Source organism: Rhynchophorus ferrugineus, unplaced genomic scaffold (assembly GCF_030347505.1).
Source record: "Rhynchophorus ferrugineus isolate W39M unplaced genomic scaffold, kcgeb_rfMv2 rfM4, whole genome shotgun sequence".
NCBI lineage: Eukaryota > Metazoa > Arthropoda > Insecta > Coleoptera > Curculionidae > Rhynchophorus > Rhynchophorus ferrugineus.
The window spans coordinates 41,269,097-41,286,419 of record NW_027472583.1 but is presented as its reverse complement, the minus strand read 5'-3'; the positions used below and the strand labels follow the sequence as shown (position 1 = coordinate 41,286,419).

At 35.6% G+C, this 17,323-nt stretch overlaps 1 protein-coding gene and 1 long non-coding RNA gene across 4 annotated transcripts in view; both read right to left on the bottom strand.

Annotated features, from left to right (window-relative positions):
- Positions 1-741: 741 nt before the first annotated feature.
- Positions 742-5,944, bottom strand: LOC143195959 (uncharacterized). The gene is made up of 2 exons (XR_013005625.1): positions 5,814-5,944; positions 742-883 (listed from the first exon to the last, which is right to left on the bottom strand). It is a non-coding gene; the product is annotated as an uncharacterized LOC143195959 (long non-coding RNA).
- A 421-nt stretch (positions 5,945-6,365) lies between these two features.
- The window catches only part of LOC143195957 (L-asparaginase), a 32,258-nt gene continuing 21,300 nt past the window's right edge, over positions 6,366-17,323 (bottom strand). For all 3 annotated transcript variants that reach the window (XM_076403503.1, XM_076403504.1, XM_076403502.1), the window contains exons 3-9: positions 13,448-13,556; positions 13,263-13,388; positions 12,996-13,206; positions 7,022-7,131; positions 6,787-6,972; positions 6,620-6,730; positions 6,366-6,557 (exon numbers count right to left, since the gene is read on the bottom strand). In XM_076403503.1, coding sequence (XP_076259618.1) covers positions 6,513-6,557; positions 6,620-6,730; positions 6,787-6,972; positions 7,022-7,131; positions 12,996-13,206; positions 13,263-13,388; positions 13,448-13,556 — 898 coding nt within the window. In that variant the 3' untranslated portion in view covers positions 6,366-6,512. The remainder of the gene's footprint in view (positions 6,558-6,619; positions 6,731-6,786; positions 6,973-7,021; positions 7,132-12,995; positions 13,207-13,262; positions 13,389-13,447; positions 13,557-17,323) is intronic.

The following is a 17,323-nucleotide window of genomic DNA, read 5'->3' as shown; positions in this document are numbered from 1 at the left end:
AATAGTAGACAAGATCAATCCAAGATGGACACCAGAATGAATTAGGTCGGTTAGGGAAAAAGTCGGGGTTAGGGAAGTTTCGGATATTTCTGGTTTTCAAGGCTTAAGTTTGAATTTTGTAGAATTTATAAAGAATATAATAATATTGTTACGGATTACCATTTTGTCAACTCTAAAAACTCTAAAAAAAATGATCCGATTCGTCTCCTAGTATAATTTATTATTCATTTCCATCTTAAATTTTTTTTTTTAAATAGAAAAGCAACTCAAGCATTTTTTGGATGAAAATATTGTTAATATACGCAGAAGCAGAAATTATTTTTGCAATTTACCATATTACTACAGCTACTAACTTTTAACGATATAGTGCTTCAAATAAAATAGCCGATGCACGTCATAGGCGACGTCGAATGTACTGCCAAATTCAGTTCGTAAAAACGTAAAATTTGTTTTGATGGCGTACCGGATTTTTTTTCTCATTACATTATTCTAGTTAAAAAGAGACAGAATGCTGCTTGATGTAATTGGAATATGTAATATAGGATAATTGTAGAGATTCGTATTGTAGATGGTGAATATTTATGTGCGTGGATATTTAGGTAATTGTTTAGAATATACATCACTTTTATAAATGTTTTACAAAAAATTTGATTTTTTAAAGGTAGATTTTTCAGTAACAGTAATAAACATAAATATCACAATAATTTAACAAGGAAATACAGGAATGAAGGAAACAAGAACTAAACGTAAAAATGCTCTCTAATTGAACTCAATACTTGAACTAATACATTACTTGGATTTACAATTGTTAATTAGATAGATTAGATCTACAGGAGATACCATACCTAAAATAAGAGATACATAAAATAACGTGCATAGAACTCTAGCTTTTTTTTTTTTGTTCTGGCCTAAAAACCAGGCGGTGGAATGCATGACGCATACCTGGTCGCGGAGACTTGCCTTGAAGTGACAAGTTGGACCGGGTTATGTGGGACTGCCTCTGGGCTTACCAATACACTAAACCGAAACCGCCTCACAGTTGACCCCTGTGGATCACTACTGCTACTGCATTAAATTTTGGGATATGGCACCCGCTGATCGGGCAGCCGTTATTGGGCACGAGGGCCCGGCGATTCTGTTGATTCGCGAACCTGAGTTAACACACAACTGGGTACTGTTGTATGGGGGCAAAAGTTATGACTGTAGCGACGGATGAGGTCGTTTCAGCCTGGAAAAGGGGGAGAGCTTAGCGGTGACGCAGTGCTAAGCTCCCAGCATGTCAACCAGCTCGCGAACAAGCGCGTTTTCAGAAGAACTTGAGCTGAGTTGTTGTTTGTGGAATGATTGAGACATGAAGTGCTTGATTTCTGGAGTGTCAGTTTCCCTATGAATTTGATTATTTCTGACAAACCATGGAGCGTTTAATATTCTCCTGAGGAGCTTATTTTGGAAAACTTGAAGCCCTTTGACCTGGTTGGGTGTAACAAACTTGAAGTAGACATTAGATCCGTAGAGGAGTACGGACCGAATTAACATCTTGTAAAATAAGCATTTGATGGAGATGGGAAGTCTGCTAGAAGGGCAGATCAGAGAAGATAGCAGGTTTGCTATCCCCGAACCTTTTTTGGATTGCTTTCTGGATTTGGGAATGCCAACCGAACCGCCGGTCGAAGTGAAGACCTAAGTACGCGACGTTATCCAGCCATGGAATTATTGCGGTGTCGATCTTAAGTTGCGAGACGCGCAGTGCGTAACGCTTCTTGTGGAAAATGATGGCCTGGGTTTTCAGGGGGTTGATTTGCAACCTCCAGAATTTGAACCACTTGACCGCATGATCGAGCTGCTTCTGTAAACGTTCATGAATTGTAACTTCGAACCTGGCGGCCGTGAAGAAAGCAGTGTCGTCAGCGTAAAAGGCGACGTCAATATGCTCTTTTCTCGGCATATCTGAAATAAAGAGATTAAATAAGGCTGGGGCCAGCGGGGAACCTTGAGGTACGCCAGCATCGATTTGTTTACGACTGGAAAGTGACGCCCTGATCTTGACCTGGAAAGATCTGTCCGAGAGATAGGACTTGATGAGAGCGGTTAGGTCTTCTGGGAGGCCTAGCCGCACGCACTTTGCGAACAATCCGTCATGCCAGACCTTGTCGAAGGCTTTGGTTAGGTCCAGAAGAACTGCTCCAAGCTTTTTACGTTGGTCAAGAGCATGATGGATGTGTGCAGCCAGACGGGAAGCTTGATGGACGGATGAGTGGTGAGCGCGAAAGCCGAATTGTTCATCTGGAATGATGTTGTTTTCCTTTGTGAAAGAGTTGAGAGCGTAGAGTATTGCCCTCTCGGCAAGCTTCGAAATGGCGCTGAGAAGGCTGATAGGCCTGTAATCAGATGGAGATGATTTTGCTCCTTTCTTGGGTATAACCGCTATATGTGCGTGTTTCCAAGACGCCGGGAAGTGTTGCAGTCTCATGATGGAGTTAATGATGTTTGCCAGTTCTGCGAGCTGCTTATGCGGGAGCTTTTTTAACTGGGTAATCGATATTCCATCGAAACCTGGAGATTTTTTGGTTTGAAGTTTGCCGATCACAGTCTGTAGAGACTTTGGAGACACAAAATGGTTGAGAAGAAAGGCGGGGGTTACTGGTCTTTTGACGGAGTTGGATTCGTTGATGACAGTGTCAATGTATTTAGTTTTAGTGTTCTGTGCGGGTGGGAGGCATTTCATTTGAGCTTCGTAGGTCTCTGCAAGGAGCTCGACTTTTTCTTGGTCAGTGACTGCGAAATTTCCTGTAACCGCTGACTTCAGGGGAGGGATGACATTGTGCGTCTTCCCCACGAGGCATTTGGAGACACGCCAGAAGGAAGGGGAGCCATCCAGCCTTTGGTCCGCGAGAAATGAGTTCCATTTCATTGCTCGCCAAGTCGAGACGGCCGCCCTTACCCTCTTGCATGCTCTGTTCGCCTCCCTTTTGTCTGCAGCATCAAGGGTGAATCGAGCTAATCTGCATAAACCGTTTTTGATGCGAATTTCACGTTTAAGAGAAGCGGGAAGGTTGTTTTTCCACGGCTGGGGTTGTGATGAAATTTTGACTGTGGAAGATTCGTGAGCAGACTGAATATCGCGAGTTAGCTTGAGTACGGCTTCCTCGAGGTGTTCTGGTGTGTTAATTTTCGGAATTGGATCGGATTTCAGGAGAAGAGATTGGTAGTTTTTCCAGTCGGTTTTTTTCCTGAATCTTGTTAGTGGGACTTGAATGGTGGCGCAGTTTCCGAGTTTGAGAAGGACCGGACGATGATCAGAGTCTAGTTCGTCAAGGACTCGAACTTCGGAATCGCGATTTACGTCTTGAAGAATAAAGAAATCAAGGATTCTTGCTGCGCCTTGAGAGACTGTACTAGGGTGATGGGTGGGTTCATCTGGCATGGCAAGACCGTAGCCCAGATCTGCACTTAGAGCTACGATGGCGTTACCTGCGGGATTCGCTCTGGAACACCCCCAGGTGGGGTGGTGGGCGTTGAAGTCGCCACCTATTATTTTCGGAAATTTTCCTTCGACGAGTGATCGGTATTCGGCATAGTTGAATGCAGAAGATTTCCTGTACAGGGATGTAATCACGAAGGGACGTTCTTGGATATCGATTTTAATGGAGGTTGTTTCGAAGTTGTTTACTGATAACGATGGAAGGAGCTCGTGTTTGACTCCTTTTCTGACGAGAATGGCGGTTCCACCGCCTCGACCCGGAGTTCTATCGTTTCTGTAGACAAAAAAGTGTTCGAAAGAGGGACGATGCGAAGGTTTCAGGAAAGTTTCCTGGATGAGCACGATGTCGACGTCATAGAATGTCATGACGTCTTCCAATTCCGCTTGCTTTCCGCGTAAGCTATTTGCATTCCATGTCATCAGTATAAGAGATTTCGGAACAGCCATTTCGAAGAGTTAAAGGCTGCTGAAAGTTATAGAGACAGGTAAGTGTTGCCGCTTAGGCGGCGACATTTGGAAAAAGACGAGCAAGTTGGTGAGCCAGGGCGATCACTTGTAGGAAAGCCTGCGGGTCAGTAAACACCTGCATTGTGGAGTTAAGGTCCGGTGTATTGGTTGGAGCAGGAGTTTGAGTTGGAGCAGGCTGGGCAGCGCTGGCTAATTTTTGGGCTAGCTTCCTGCCACCTTGGTTACTCCATGCAGAACCTTGTGGAGGCCTGGTTTCGGTCGGAATTTTTGGTTTTCTTGGAGCAGGACGGCAGCTGCAACCGCTGAAGTTTGCGGTATGAATTTCACCGCAGTTGCTGCACTTTGGAGGTGCTTCTGGGATTTTGGTACAGGATCTAGTGTCGTGATGCCCGGCACATTTGGCGCACCGTGGGGGGGGCTCGGCAATATGAGCTGGAGTGCCCGAAAAGCTGGCAGTTGAAGCACTGCACTGGCTGGCCGTTTCCCCTCTGGACCTCGACCTTCACTGTGATGACACCGAGTTTGGTCATATATATGATCTGTCGCTCTTCGCGAGGGACAACTACCTGAACAATTGGTAGTTCTATCCCGGATTTTAATTTTCATCTTTGCACAAATTTGGGATGGAAGCCTTGATCAAAGAGAAGTTCACGTACTTCGTCAATGCAGAGTGATTCTGGGATGTTTTTTATTATTACCCGGAATGCTCTCTCCTCCGGATGACAGAAGGAGTGGTAAGGGTAATTCCTTTCCTCGAGCAGGGTAGTGAGTTTACGGTAATTGTCGCTTGTGGCGACGAATAAGAAAATGCCCTCCTTTTTGTTTCGGGTTATAATGTCTATTGATTGTGCCTTAGTAATTCTAATGAGCTCCATGAACCTCTTCTTGTCACGGAGCACTATAGGCGGAATTTTTTCCTTTGGGGGACTTTGAGAAACAGTCGCCGAAACGGTTGGCACTGTTTTTGCTGTGGAGGTTAAGACTTGTTTAGTGGCCTGGCTACTTACCTGCGCAGGCTGGGTTGGTCTTGTGGTAACTTGTTTCGGTACTGGCTGTGGGGCCGTCTTGGTGGTCGGCTTGTTTTGCACTGGTCTGGTGGCAAATATTGTAATCGAAGGCTGTACGTTAGCCTTGGCTTTCGATTGGGTAGATTTAGTGGCTGGCTTGGCTACCGGATTGGGTTGTGATTTGGGAGCCTCTTTTTCCTTGTTGCTGGCCTTCGGCAGTTGGCTTTCCTGAGGTGGAATGACGGGCCCTCTTTTCCTTTTTCCCACCAAGGTGAAACCGTCGTCTGAGTCTTCAGTTTGGTCTAAGTGTTGTGCCGGTTTAGCTGGTGTCTGGGACTGGATTTCTATGGCAGCGGGAATCTTTACTTCCATGGCATCTTTTTGATGCTTCATGAATTGTGTTATCGTAGCTGTGAGAGTTTTTATTTCTTCCTTGAGCTCTTCGGAAGCCTTTTCGCTCTTTTCCAGCTTTTCCGTCTGTTTGTTCAGGGCGTCTGTTTGGGCTTTTGCGAACGTTTTAAGGTCAGCTATCTGCTTTCGCAGGTCTTCGTTTTGTTTTCTTAATTCTATTACGAGCACTTCTCGGCTGTCTTCTGAGGATGGTCCATTTGAATTTGGAACACTGGAATTATGTTCAGGAGGCGACGTCGGCTCTGACGTACATGACGCCATTGCCTTGTCTGGAAAAACGCCTTTTCGGCGCTTACAGACGCTTTTTTTTTACGTAGGCACTAGTAAAACGTGATAACGGGTCGACCGTCTTAGTGAAAGTTTCGGGTAATTTTCGGAAGCGCAGGTAGGTTCGGCGGACCGGACACGACCGTTCTCTTCGAGAGCTAGCACGGAACTTACAGAACTCTAGCTCATAGGTGGTGTGGAAAAGAGTTCAATGTAAAACAACTTTAATTTACAAATTATTCTGGCTGTTTAATTAACTGTTGTTTAAGTCCTTTGGAAATATATGTATTAGATCTACTACAATGTTAAAAAAGTTATATTTTGTAGCGTTACTTTTACTTCATTGTTTTATTTACATTAGCATTTTGTTATATCAGCGTCAAAATAAACCAAAACTGAAATTGATATGGCAACCTTGCGTTATACTTTTGATGACGTACATTGGCTGTTTTATTGGAATATATATTGATTTCATGAAATATATTATTTCCTCCATTTTATAAAGTCTGTTTAATAACACATTTTTTATATAAAATTTAATGACTAATAGAACAAACATGTTCTTGACACATTCTATATGAACAGAATAAAACATTATAAGATTTTAATTTATAAATAAATATACATATACTATACCAAATTTACAATTGTAGGACGAGTAAGAGCAAGTGTTTATCAGCAAAGGTGGTAAAACTAAAATAAATAGTTTTATTGTGAAATAAAGCTAAATATGAAGAATAGGTGATTTAATTCTAAAATTTTTATGAGACGCACATAGTATAATTTTTATATATAAATAAAATAATATATATATAATTTAATATATAATATAATTCAAAAATAAAATATATTTATATAAAAGTTTTATTGGACTAGGATTATTTTATTTCAGTCAGTTCACCTCGTATATTTTCTTTCAATAACTAAAAAGAAAATAAATACAATTGTTTACCGTAAAAACACACTATTTCAGTTAATCACAAACCTTTACTCTCTCCTTGTAGTTATCAGTCACTCCTAAAATATAAGCCAATTTGGTTAAGGCAGCCTCTGCAGTCATATCACTACCTGATATTATTCCCATCTCCTCAAGGGCCTATAAGAGTTACTGTTACTGATAAAAAACTAAACATGTTGACTTTTTTATTTTACCTTGCCTGTTTCGTAAGATAAACTGACAGGGCCTCGAGCGCATTGGCTTATATTTATTATCACGATTCCTCTTTCTACTGCTTCTTTAAGAACTATTAACAGATCAACACGATTCGAAGGAATATTACCGGCACCGTAACTTTGAAGTACCACACCTTGGATTGGTGGTTTTAAGAAGGCTTCCAACTGTAATAATAGTTTTAGTTTTTGTTATATTAATAAGTGTATAACTTACTTGACTGCTGGTGATTGTTGGAAAAAAAGCAAGTGTTCCGACGTTAGGATTAAGATCTGTATGTACCGACAATTCTTGGTTTTTGTTGGGTCTTATGTAATGTGAATATACTGAAATAAAAATATTACTTTAGTAACAAATGCATGACACTACAAGAATACTATAACATTTAAACTATAACCCCTTAAAAGTAAATTATCAAAAATGTAATATATAAATGTAAATTAAATGTAATACTTAATTTTAAATGGTTCTAATTAAAAATGTAAGAATTGCGAATATGAAAAAATGTTGTAAGTATAAAAGATAAGAACGGCTACGCCTGCATCCCTTTCATACTTCCGGAGCCTTGTAACAACTGTGTTTATTCGCCCGTCGACTATGTGTAATTTTGTACCCTTCGACAGTAACAAAGGATTTATTAAAGAGTAAAAAATTGTAAATTTATTACATATTGCTAACCAAAGCTCTATGAATTAGTCTTTATCTTCTATTACATGTATTATTTTAGTTTAATTTTTTGCAACAAGCAGATGGCACACCACTTATAATTACTTAATAACTACATGATCTATTAACTTTCCTTCATATTGTTCTTAAAATCCAAATTTAAAATTTCAGATCTAAACTCAATTAGTGCTTCCACTGATGTATTCCAAATAATTTTATCCACAGTTTGCATAGTAAAACAATGCACAGCTTTCACACATAATTTAACTATATTGGTTCAAAGTATTTTTGACTCTTCAATCAATCTTCCAGTCTCAAAGTCCACTGTTGCCGAGCAGTTTTAGCATTGCGACGTTTGTATTTTTAGGGAATCTCAATTGGTGTCTTTTCAAAAACCGTTTAATTTATTCACTGACACCCTTGTTTGATACCCTTGCATCTTTGCGGACGTCTTTATTTTTAATATGCTATGAGGCATTTAGAATTCTGCGAAGAACCTTGTTTTGGTAAATTTGACATCATACTGATTTTGTTTTTCTTTATGCAAATCCAGAGTTACAGACCTTGGTCAACACTGGATTCAAAATTTGTTTATATGAATTATCGTTCAAGCAACCACGATAATGTATTGAACCTCATATGAAATTCTGCTCGGCTCTTTTTATTGCTTTTTGTTTTTTACATGCTCTTTGCACTTGTACTCTAATTTACTCTAGAACCAATTATTATTGGCGAGTACAGTTCTAGAGTGTTGACCACTGAGATGTGAAAATGATTTTTTTCTCAGAAAATATTGAGATGATATTTGCCATTTAGTCATAATTTCAAAGAATGTCGCTCACAGTAGTGTTACTTAGAGATATGATTGCAAATTGATTTGTCAAATTCAGTATGGGACATTCAATCCAATTCGGGCACGTGCAGGAGTTCAAGTATTTGTTATCAACAATCCAGCATCTCTTTCAAACGCTTATCTTACCAATCTTTTTGTATAACACATTCTACAAGTTTATCTCCTAGATACTATCAGATATGATGATTGTTTAAGATGGGAATATCAGAAAATCAGTTTGTAATCCCATAATCAATGAAATGTGGATTGATAACATAGATCTACAAAAAAGCTATTTAGGTTTTGTGAAGTAATCTTTATATTTCTGAAAATGACTTTTTGTCGTAGCGCGATAAGTTTAGTGACAATGTGGGTATTTATGTTATTAAACGTTATAAATATAAATATTTTAATTATGAACTAATATACGTCCACTAGAACACATTAAAACCTTTGCTTTTCTCCAGTAAGGTTCTTTGTACATTTTCGCCTTTGGAAAGAACCTGGAAGATTTCTCTGAAGCGTCCATCAGTAGTCTGATATCATTGAAACGCTCCATTTTCCTTAGTGCATTTTCTCGCTTTCTTTAATGTTGTGTTGAAATGGTTCACCTTGCTCTTCTCCCATATCTCCCAAATTTTCCAGAAAGTACTCGCGACGAGAAAAATGTAGATAATTACGCAAACTACCAAACCAAGAAATTCTAATTTTCATTAATTCATGACATTCACACTATAATTAAACTCTACATTCAAGTAAGATCGATCCGTACGATCGAATAATTTCTGGTATTACCTTTATTTTACTTTGATAGTGAGTAGCCAATTGAGAGCAATTTCGTGAACCACTGATATCTTTCAGGACGAATTATTAAATATCAAGTAATTCAACAATAATGAAGATGTGAGACGAACATTAGTCCTAGGTAGATTCTTAATTTATACGGCTACTCGCTGGTTTATTGTTTATTCTAAAGCCAGTGCTGTTAGAAAATGGTAAACACTTGTGCGCATTAGTTGCGAAGTTTTAGAGTAGGAAAATAGTACTCTAGTCGTTTGAAAAAAGTCAAAGGAAACGAATTATGAAAGATGACCGTCAATTGGTACAGGTACTCATTTATTTTGGTACTGAAAATAAGCATTAGCATATACAACCAGAGATAAAGTAATTATTAAGATATAATATTGAAAAATAATTTACAATTCTTTTATTTTGGCGTAAATATGATATTAGTTTAGTGATAATGGTACACGTATACCGTAGAAGTTCAGGAATGCATATTGTATTAATTATCCAAAATTCTAATGATACTACGTAGTCCAATAAAATAGCCAGAGCACGTCATAGATGACGTTGGATATACCGTCAAATGCAGTTTGTAAAAATGTAAAATTGATTTTAACCTGGGAGTGGATTTTTCATTTTCATTTTACTCTAGTTAAAAATAGACAGAATGTTGTCTAATGTTTAGGGAAACGTAAACGAATCAATCTGTAAAATTCGATTTCTGTTGGTACTGGTCGACCTTGTCATTTTTTCAAAACGTTAATGATAATAATTAAAGTTTCCAAAACCAAAAGTCCATTTTGATGTGGACAACATTGTCACGTGCTGATGTCATACATTTTGGTGACGTGCATTGGATATTTTATTGGATATTGATTGGATATATATAAATATTAGTTGGACTTTTTATAGAACCCAATTATAAGATATTTTATAAAATATACGTTAATTTGCGGAAACAGCAAAAAACTTAAAAAAAAACTGAAATAAAACAGTCCTATTTGATCGATAGGGAATCATAAAGAGATAAGACAAAAAAAATCACTTCAGTTAAAATAAGCACAAAATAACGTTGAAATGTTAATTTATTTTTGATAATTATTAAAATCAATCACTTATTAATTATTAATTAATATGGATAGTTAGATTGGTTGTAAAATGCTAACGTCAGTTTGAAATAAGAAAAATATTGATGCTAGGTTCAATCAATACATTGCAGAACAATATTTAACATCATTTAGCCTTGTTTCAATCATAATTTTTTTATAATTAATGTTATTGGTGTTGCAAATGTCGCAATTTGTTTTTGTTCTTTTTTGAGCTTATTAACTCAGTTTTTTAGACTTTTTAATAACTCTTTGTTACTTTGATATCTGGCTGGCTTTCTTATTATCGGTAGTTTCGGTTATCTTCTAACGTTGATAACTAATGACGTTCGTAACTTTCTGACGAAAAAAATAACATGGGAAGCTTGTTTTTTTTGGTTCGATTTTTATTACATTTACGTACTGTGAATTTAATGTGCTCTTGATTTAAATCATTTAATGCCCATATTATCTGACAGAATTCGAACGTGCAAGTACATGTGCTTCAAAATATTACAGATTTACCATTTCAATTATTTCTTCAAGCTGTTAATTTGGGACTTTTCGCTTTCTCCACATGCATGTATAATTTATTCTTAAGGTTTGATATATTTATAGGTACGTGTCTTCTTTTGCTTATACTAATTATTAACAACGTTGTAGAAGGCTAGGCCTGTAAATTAATTTTAAAGAATTTACAACATAGTGGTGATATTGATATCGAAAATAAAAAGCGTTCTGGATAGCCAAAAGGATTTGAAGACGAAAATTTCAAGATATTATCCCATGACGAGCCATGTAAAAGGCAAGAAGATTATGTAGAATTGTTGGAAGTAATAAAATAAACAATTTCTAATCGCTTGATTAATATAGGATCGGATGAATTTTGTGCCCTATGAATAGAAGCTAAGATATATTGAGAGGCATTTGGTTATGTGTAAAATGCAGCTTCAATGGCGAAATCGGGAGGGTTTTTTTGCATTGTATTATTCTTGGTTATGAAAAGCGGATCCATTACGATAATTCGAAGTGAAAAAACTTATGAAAACCACCTGGTCATGCTTCAACATGCAAGCTGATGTTTTGTATTTGGTGGTATCGGCTTCGTGTGGTTATGATCTGCCTTAGCTATATGCCTATCTTAATTTAATGAAACTCTCAATGGGAATATGGCTATAGACTACTGTTGATGCGTTTGAGTTGAACACAGCGGGAGAAACGACCTAAATACGAGCGAATAACATTCAACAACATTCTTCAGTTATTCTTCAATATGACAACTCTCGGCCATATGTTGCAAAACCGATGAAAACGTACTTGAAAACAATAAAATGGAAAGTGCTACCCCACTCCCCGTGTTCTCCAGACCTTGCTTCTTCTTATTTCTACTTGTTCCGATAAATGAGTCGTGACCTGAGAAACGCTTTACTTCTTAAGGAGAATAATGCCTCAAAGAATACATCGCTCCTTCGAGATGGAATCTGTAAATTGTCTAAAAGTGGAAAGAAGTAGTGGCTATCGATTCAAAATACAAATTAAAAAAGAAATTAAAACTAATTTATGGCCCCATATGTTCGGCAATATTTCTGAATTTTCTATATAGATTCCTAATATCTAAGTTCTCTAATAATCTATATGAATCTAATATGGTCTTTGGTTAATATTTGCAATTGTTTTGAGATGTTTCTCATGCACACTGATCTGAATTTTTAGATTATTCAAGAATTATTGGTATTTTTCATTAATGGCGATCTAAACTAGTGCTAGCTGTTATCTTCAATTCCGATCGCGACCATTTTTTAAAACTTTTATTAGCACAATTTTATCTTCCAGTCTGACTTAAGTCGTCTCCTTGATTGAAGCGTAAATATTAATACACTTAAGAATTTATCTCCAATTTAAACCGTTCTATATGTGTTAAGTAATATTTTACGTAACATTCAATAATTCTACTTAATATACCGCTTTTGATATGCAATACTATGATATTTATCTATTTATTTGTCGCTTTCGATGATTTATCATTATTCGTAATTTCGCGATTATATAATTGTGTTTTTTTTTTTGTTTAAAAGCGGACATTCTATACAAAGGACGTGGTCAAACATAAATATGTATATGTATAAATAAAATTTGTATAATAAATTAAAGTAAAATGAGTATCCAAAGATTTATATATAGATCAAGGGAATATCAACAATAAAGTGTAAAGTTTCAAGATGAGAGGAAGGATGAAGAAGAAGGAGAATGATAAAAACAGTGGAAGGATAGAAAGACGAAGGACTCATATCGGTTCAATTCTATTATAATAGTCATTCTCCAGTAGAAAACCCATCAACCTATCACAATCGTCGCCAACTAGAATGTTCCCCTAAGTATTTAGTCTGAATCTTATTGTAATAGAAGTAAGGCGAGGGTGGTCGTGACAATAGGAAGGCACCCAACGATATTCTAAGTCCCAAGTTATGGATTACCTCAAACGCCTTGAGGCAGAATTCAGTAGGAGAGAACCACAGTTCACTTTTGAAAGGATGATTTGATAACTATCGCAGCATGAAAAGATCACGACTATTCTGGTTCTTTAGTTCGGCAATGTGTTAATTCCAGGTGAGACAATGATCGAATATGACTCCCAGGATTCTAAATCGATGGGCGGCAGCAGTAAGAACATTATTAACACTGAGATAATAGACACGAAAGCAGCTGCGTTTGCCATAGAAATGGATTACTGAGGACTGTGGAGTTTGGTGATATTTTTTTAAATGGATAATATTAACTCGTAAAATGTATATAACTTTAAACAACTTCAATGCACACTTACAATGTACCTCAATGCCAGCTTCTGCTAAATAATGATAATTTGGGCTTTCAAAAGCATTTAGCAAATTTGAACTAGTCTTAGTGGTTCTGTTTCCTCTTAACAGCTTGCTGGCGAAAAACACACAAACTTCTGGAATATCGTAGCAGCCAGCAAACATTAATGATGACAGGAAATTATCTTTGGCGTCGCTTCTGGTCTCAAATATTGGGATCTAAAATTGTTAACGTTAATATAATTAGTTATAAGGAAAATGTTGTAAAGTATTACTTGTGATCCTGTGACTATAACGGGTTTTTGTAAGTTTTCCAACATGAATGATAAAGCTGATGCTGTATAGGCCATTGTGTCTGTACCATGAAGGACAACAAATCCATCGAACTTATCATAGTTTTTCTAAAATCATAATGTGTGTTTTTTATTTGTGGAACTTTTCTGAAGAACGAGGGCTTTACTTTGATATCGCTCGCTATTCTTATCCATTCGTTTGTTGACATATTGCTGGAATCTAGTAACGGGGAATATTCTTCAATTTTGTATATTACTGTTTTTAGACCAATATTTCTAGAAATATTAAAAACTTTTTTTATTTTAATAATCAAGTTTAGCTCTTAATACTTAATAATGTAACATCAACATATTGTCTGAATAATTATCTCAGTAAGGTTGAAAACGAGTGATAATTAATGGTAACTAAGCGCTGCTATGTTGTTAATTTCATGTATTAGATGCTGCATGTATTTTAAACAGTAACATTTCTTGGTGTAAATACGAAGTATTAATGTAAACATTTGTTCGATGGCTTTGAATTTCTACTTCTGTTATTTCATTTGAAAACATCTATGTCGAAGCATATGACATAACACTTTTGCAAACTTATAATAGTGCTGCCCTATTATTTCTTAATTGTTCATTTTGGTTTCAACTATTTAGTGGCGATTTTGATCCAAATGATAAGATCTATCTCAAAGATTATTGGGCTATAACCTAGCTCAAATAAAAATAGGTTAAACAGTACAACAGGTATGTTTAAAAAGAAAATATTAGAAATGAAAAACAAACCCATAAATAATTATCTGCGAGATTCAACAGATGATAAGGAACAGATTATTTGCTTTCGAAGGCCAAAAATCTAAAGCGATCAAATTTGTGCAGTCTGCCTATAAGAGACCTAAAGGGCATGCAAAAATCAACAAAAAGCTGAGGCGTTCGTCGATTACTTAGAACAAACCTTCAAATAAAGTGAAATTCAGTTTGAACATAATTAAGAGATCAGCCAGTGCGACAATTTTCCGATTAAACTTGTTGCATTAAAATAAGTCTCGTTATAAAAGTTATAAAATGGTTGAAGATATTATAATTCTGAAACTTGGAATACCACCAAATGAAGTAAAATCTTATCGACCAACTTCACTGCTGCCACAAATACCCAAAGTATTTCAACAACACCTGTTAAAAATATTAAAACCAATCATAAAGAGAAAAAATTTAATATCTGCACATCAGTTTGGTTTTATGAAAGAAAATGTTGCTCAGCTATATTCTTACTCTTACTCTTATTCTTATTCTTACCCCGTATAAGGGACTCATGTATAAACTAAATGTTACTGAAGCTATAGATTGATCTTTTAAATTTCTATCTCTTAATCCAGGGTCTTTAGAGTTAAATGAGCAGAAGCCTACTAGAATGAAATAATCAAAAGCAGGTGTACCACAAGGCAGTGTTTTGGGTCCTGTTTTTTTACCTGCTCTATACATGTGATCTACTATAAATAGAAAATGTTGCCATAGATATATTTGCTAATGACACTACGATAGTTGCTATTAAATATAATAACGAAGAACCTACCTGAAAACTGCAACACGTAAATAATAATATAAATAAGTAGTCCCAGACATGGAGAATCAAAGTCGATGAGAGTAGAGTATTATGTGGAACACAGTTATGGGTGTGTTTTGCGAGAAGCAATGTTGTTATGCGAGAAGTTATGTTGATAATACGAATATTTTAGAATAAAGTCCTAAGAAGTATCGTGAATACACTCAGATACTATAAAAATAATTATTTATATCTTGGGATTCCAACTGCCATAGAGTAATTCGAGAGATTTGTAACAAGATATCAAGAAAGATTCTACTCAAAAAGTGCTACTAATTATTGTTCTATTTTATTTTATTAGGGACTAATTGGATCGCTGTCAAAAATATATTTTGTACCAATTCTTCTTAACAATTTTTTTTTAAAGAAAAATAATGATCAGCATATCTGTAAGCATCTGATGAAACGAAATATTATGCATATTTTTTTGAGTTGAAAAAATATTATTTGTATTTGAATACTTTGAACAGTGATAGTAAACATAAATACTTCGAATATAATTAATCATATTAACAAAGAATATTAATAACAATTATTTAAATTACTATACTTTTACTTTATGATTATATAAAAATATTAAGTACATCGATATGCGGCTACTAATTAACAAACTGTACGATGCAATTATATCAGAGTATCGTGTAAATGAAAACAAAACATAACAAGTGTTTGATTTATACAGTTTATAGATTGATCAAATATGGGATAGGCGATCTGGGGATTTGATGCAGCCAATACGGCGCGTAGACTAGAAATAATAGAAATGATCTAGTGGGACTTTATTTGCAATATTTTAAAAATATTTGAGAGTCTTCTTTTACCAACTATGACGGACTGGACGTTCTGCTTCACCGACTGGTAAGTGACCAACTTTAGAAATCATCCTAGATGACATCCGGTCTTACCCAGCGCGATTACTTGCGTGAATTATTTCCCTTGTTGGATTTTGAACTCTTACCTTTAGGACAGTAAATTTTTAAACAATAATAAACATGAATTTACGACTTTACCCCAGCAGGATTCGATTATTACAACAATATGAGGACCGTCCTATCGCATTGACCATTGCGCTAACTAAGCCGACAATTTCCAGTTTTCAATCAATTTTTTACAATTTTATTTACTTACACTTAATTTATTGTATTATATTAATTACTGCCGACTTTTTCATTTTTAATGTTGAATTTTTTGCAGGTAAAAAGTGTTAAATTCACAGATTATTCAATGATCTATTATATTAATATACTATTTGGTAAATGTTAGTTAAATATACATTTGTCCAAAAAACAATTAATACATTTTTAGGAAATACAGTAAATGTTATTATGTTAAAGTTGTATTGTAATGTTTTATTTTTTATTATTGCAATATTTTTTTATATGTGTAAATAATAAGACACAGCTCATTGAATGTGTGACTTGAAACTACTAGCATTTGAATGGCATTATTTTTTTATAGAATCAGTTTGATGCAATACAACACAAAATAAAACGATACGAAACAATACACGGTAGGTTTTAGTGGTTTTTGTCCCTTTTCAGATAATTTATATGTAGCGTGTCAATCGGCTCTTAAAGGGTAGTCCAACAATTTTTTTAAACAAAAATATGTGAAAAAATTACATTTTCTTAACTTTTATACAAATATTTGAAAATTACTAAAAAAGATACTACCAAAATCGCTCAATTTAATTCATAGTTATTTTTATGTATTAGGCATATACACTTTAAAGGATGTACAACTGATGATGTTGATTGTGTAGTAAATAAAATTGGGTACATTTGTAACCAACTTCATGTTGAAGCATCACTTACAGGCTTACATTTTCAGTATGTGTCATTTCATCGAAGTGTGAACAAAACATATTTAGAGTGCTTTGAAGATGCTTGAATTTGTACCCAATAAATCGTCTTCATGGGAAGTTTTACTTTTTTACTTCAATTTGAAGAAAAATGCAACTAAAGGTCATCCAATGTTGTGTGAAAACCACACTTTATCTATATCAACATGTGAATACTGGTGTAGACGTTTTAAAAGTGGTGCTTTTGGCACCGCAGACAAAGAGACGATGTTCTGTGTAAAATATAAGAAGAATTTGCAAAATTGTTGGGAACAATTGTTGAGACAAGAAACCATTTCCAATTGCTTGAAGGACATGACAATGATCCAAAAGCTTGAATATTTTGTGGCGTATGAATTGAAGACAAGAGACATTGAGAGCCTTTTGGTTATATACGAAATGCAGCTTTTATGGCACAATCCGAGGGATTTTTGCATCGTGTTGTTACTAGTGATGAAAAATGGATCCATAACCATAATCCAAACTGAAAAAAATCATGGAGACCACCGGGTCATACATCAAAATCAACTGTAAAACTGAATATCAATGGCTATAAGCTAATACGCTGTGCTTGGTGAGGTATACTATGAGTTACTAAAATTTCATGAAATC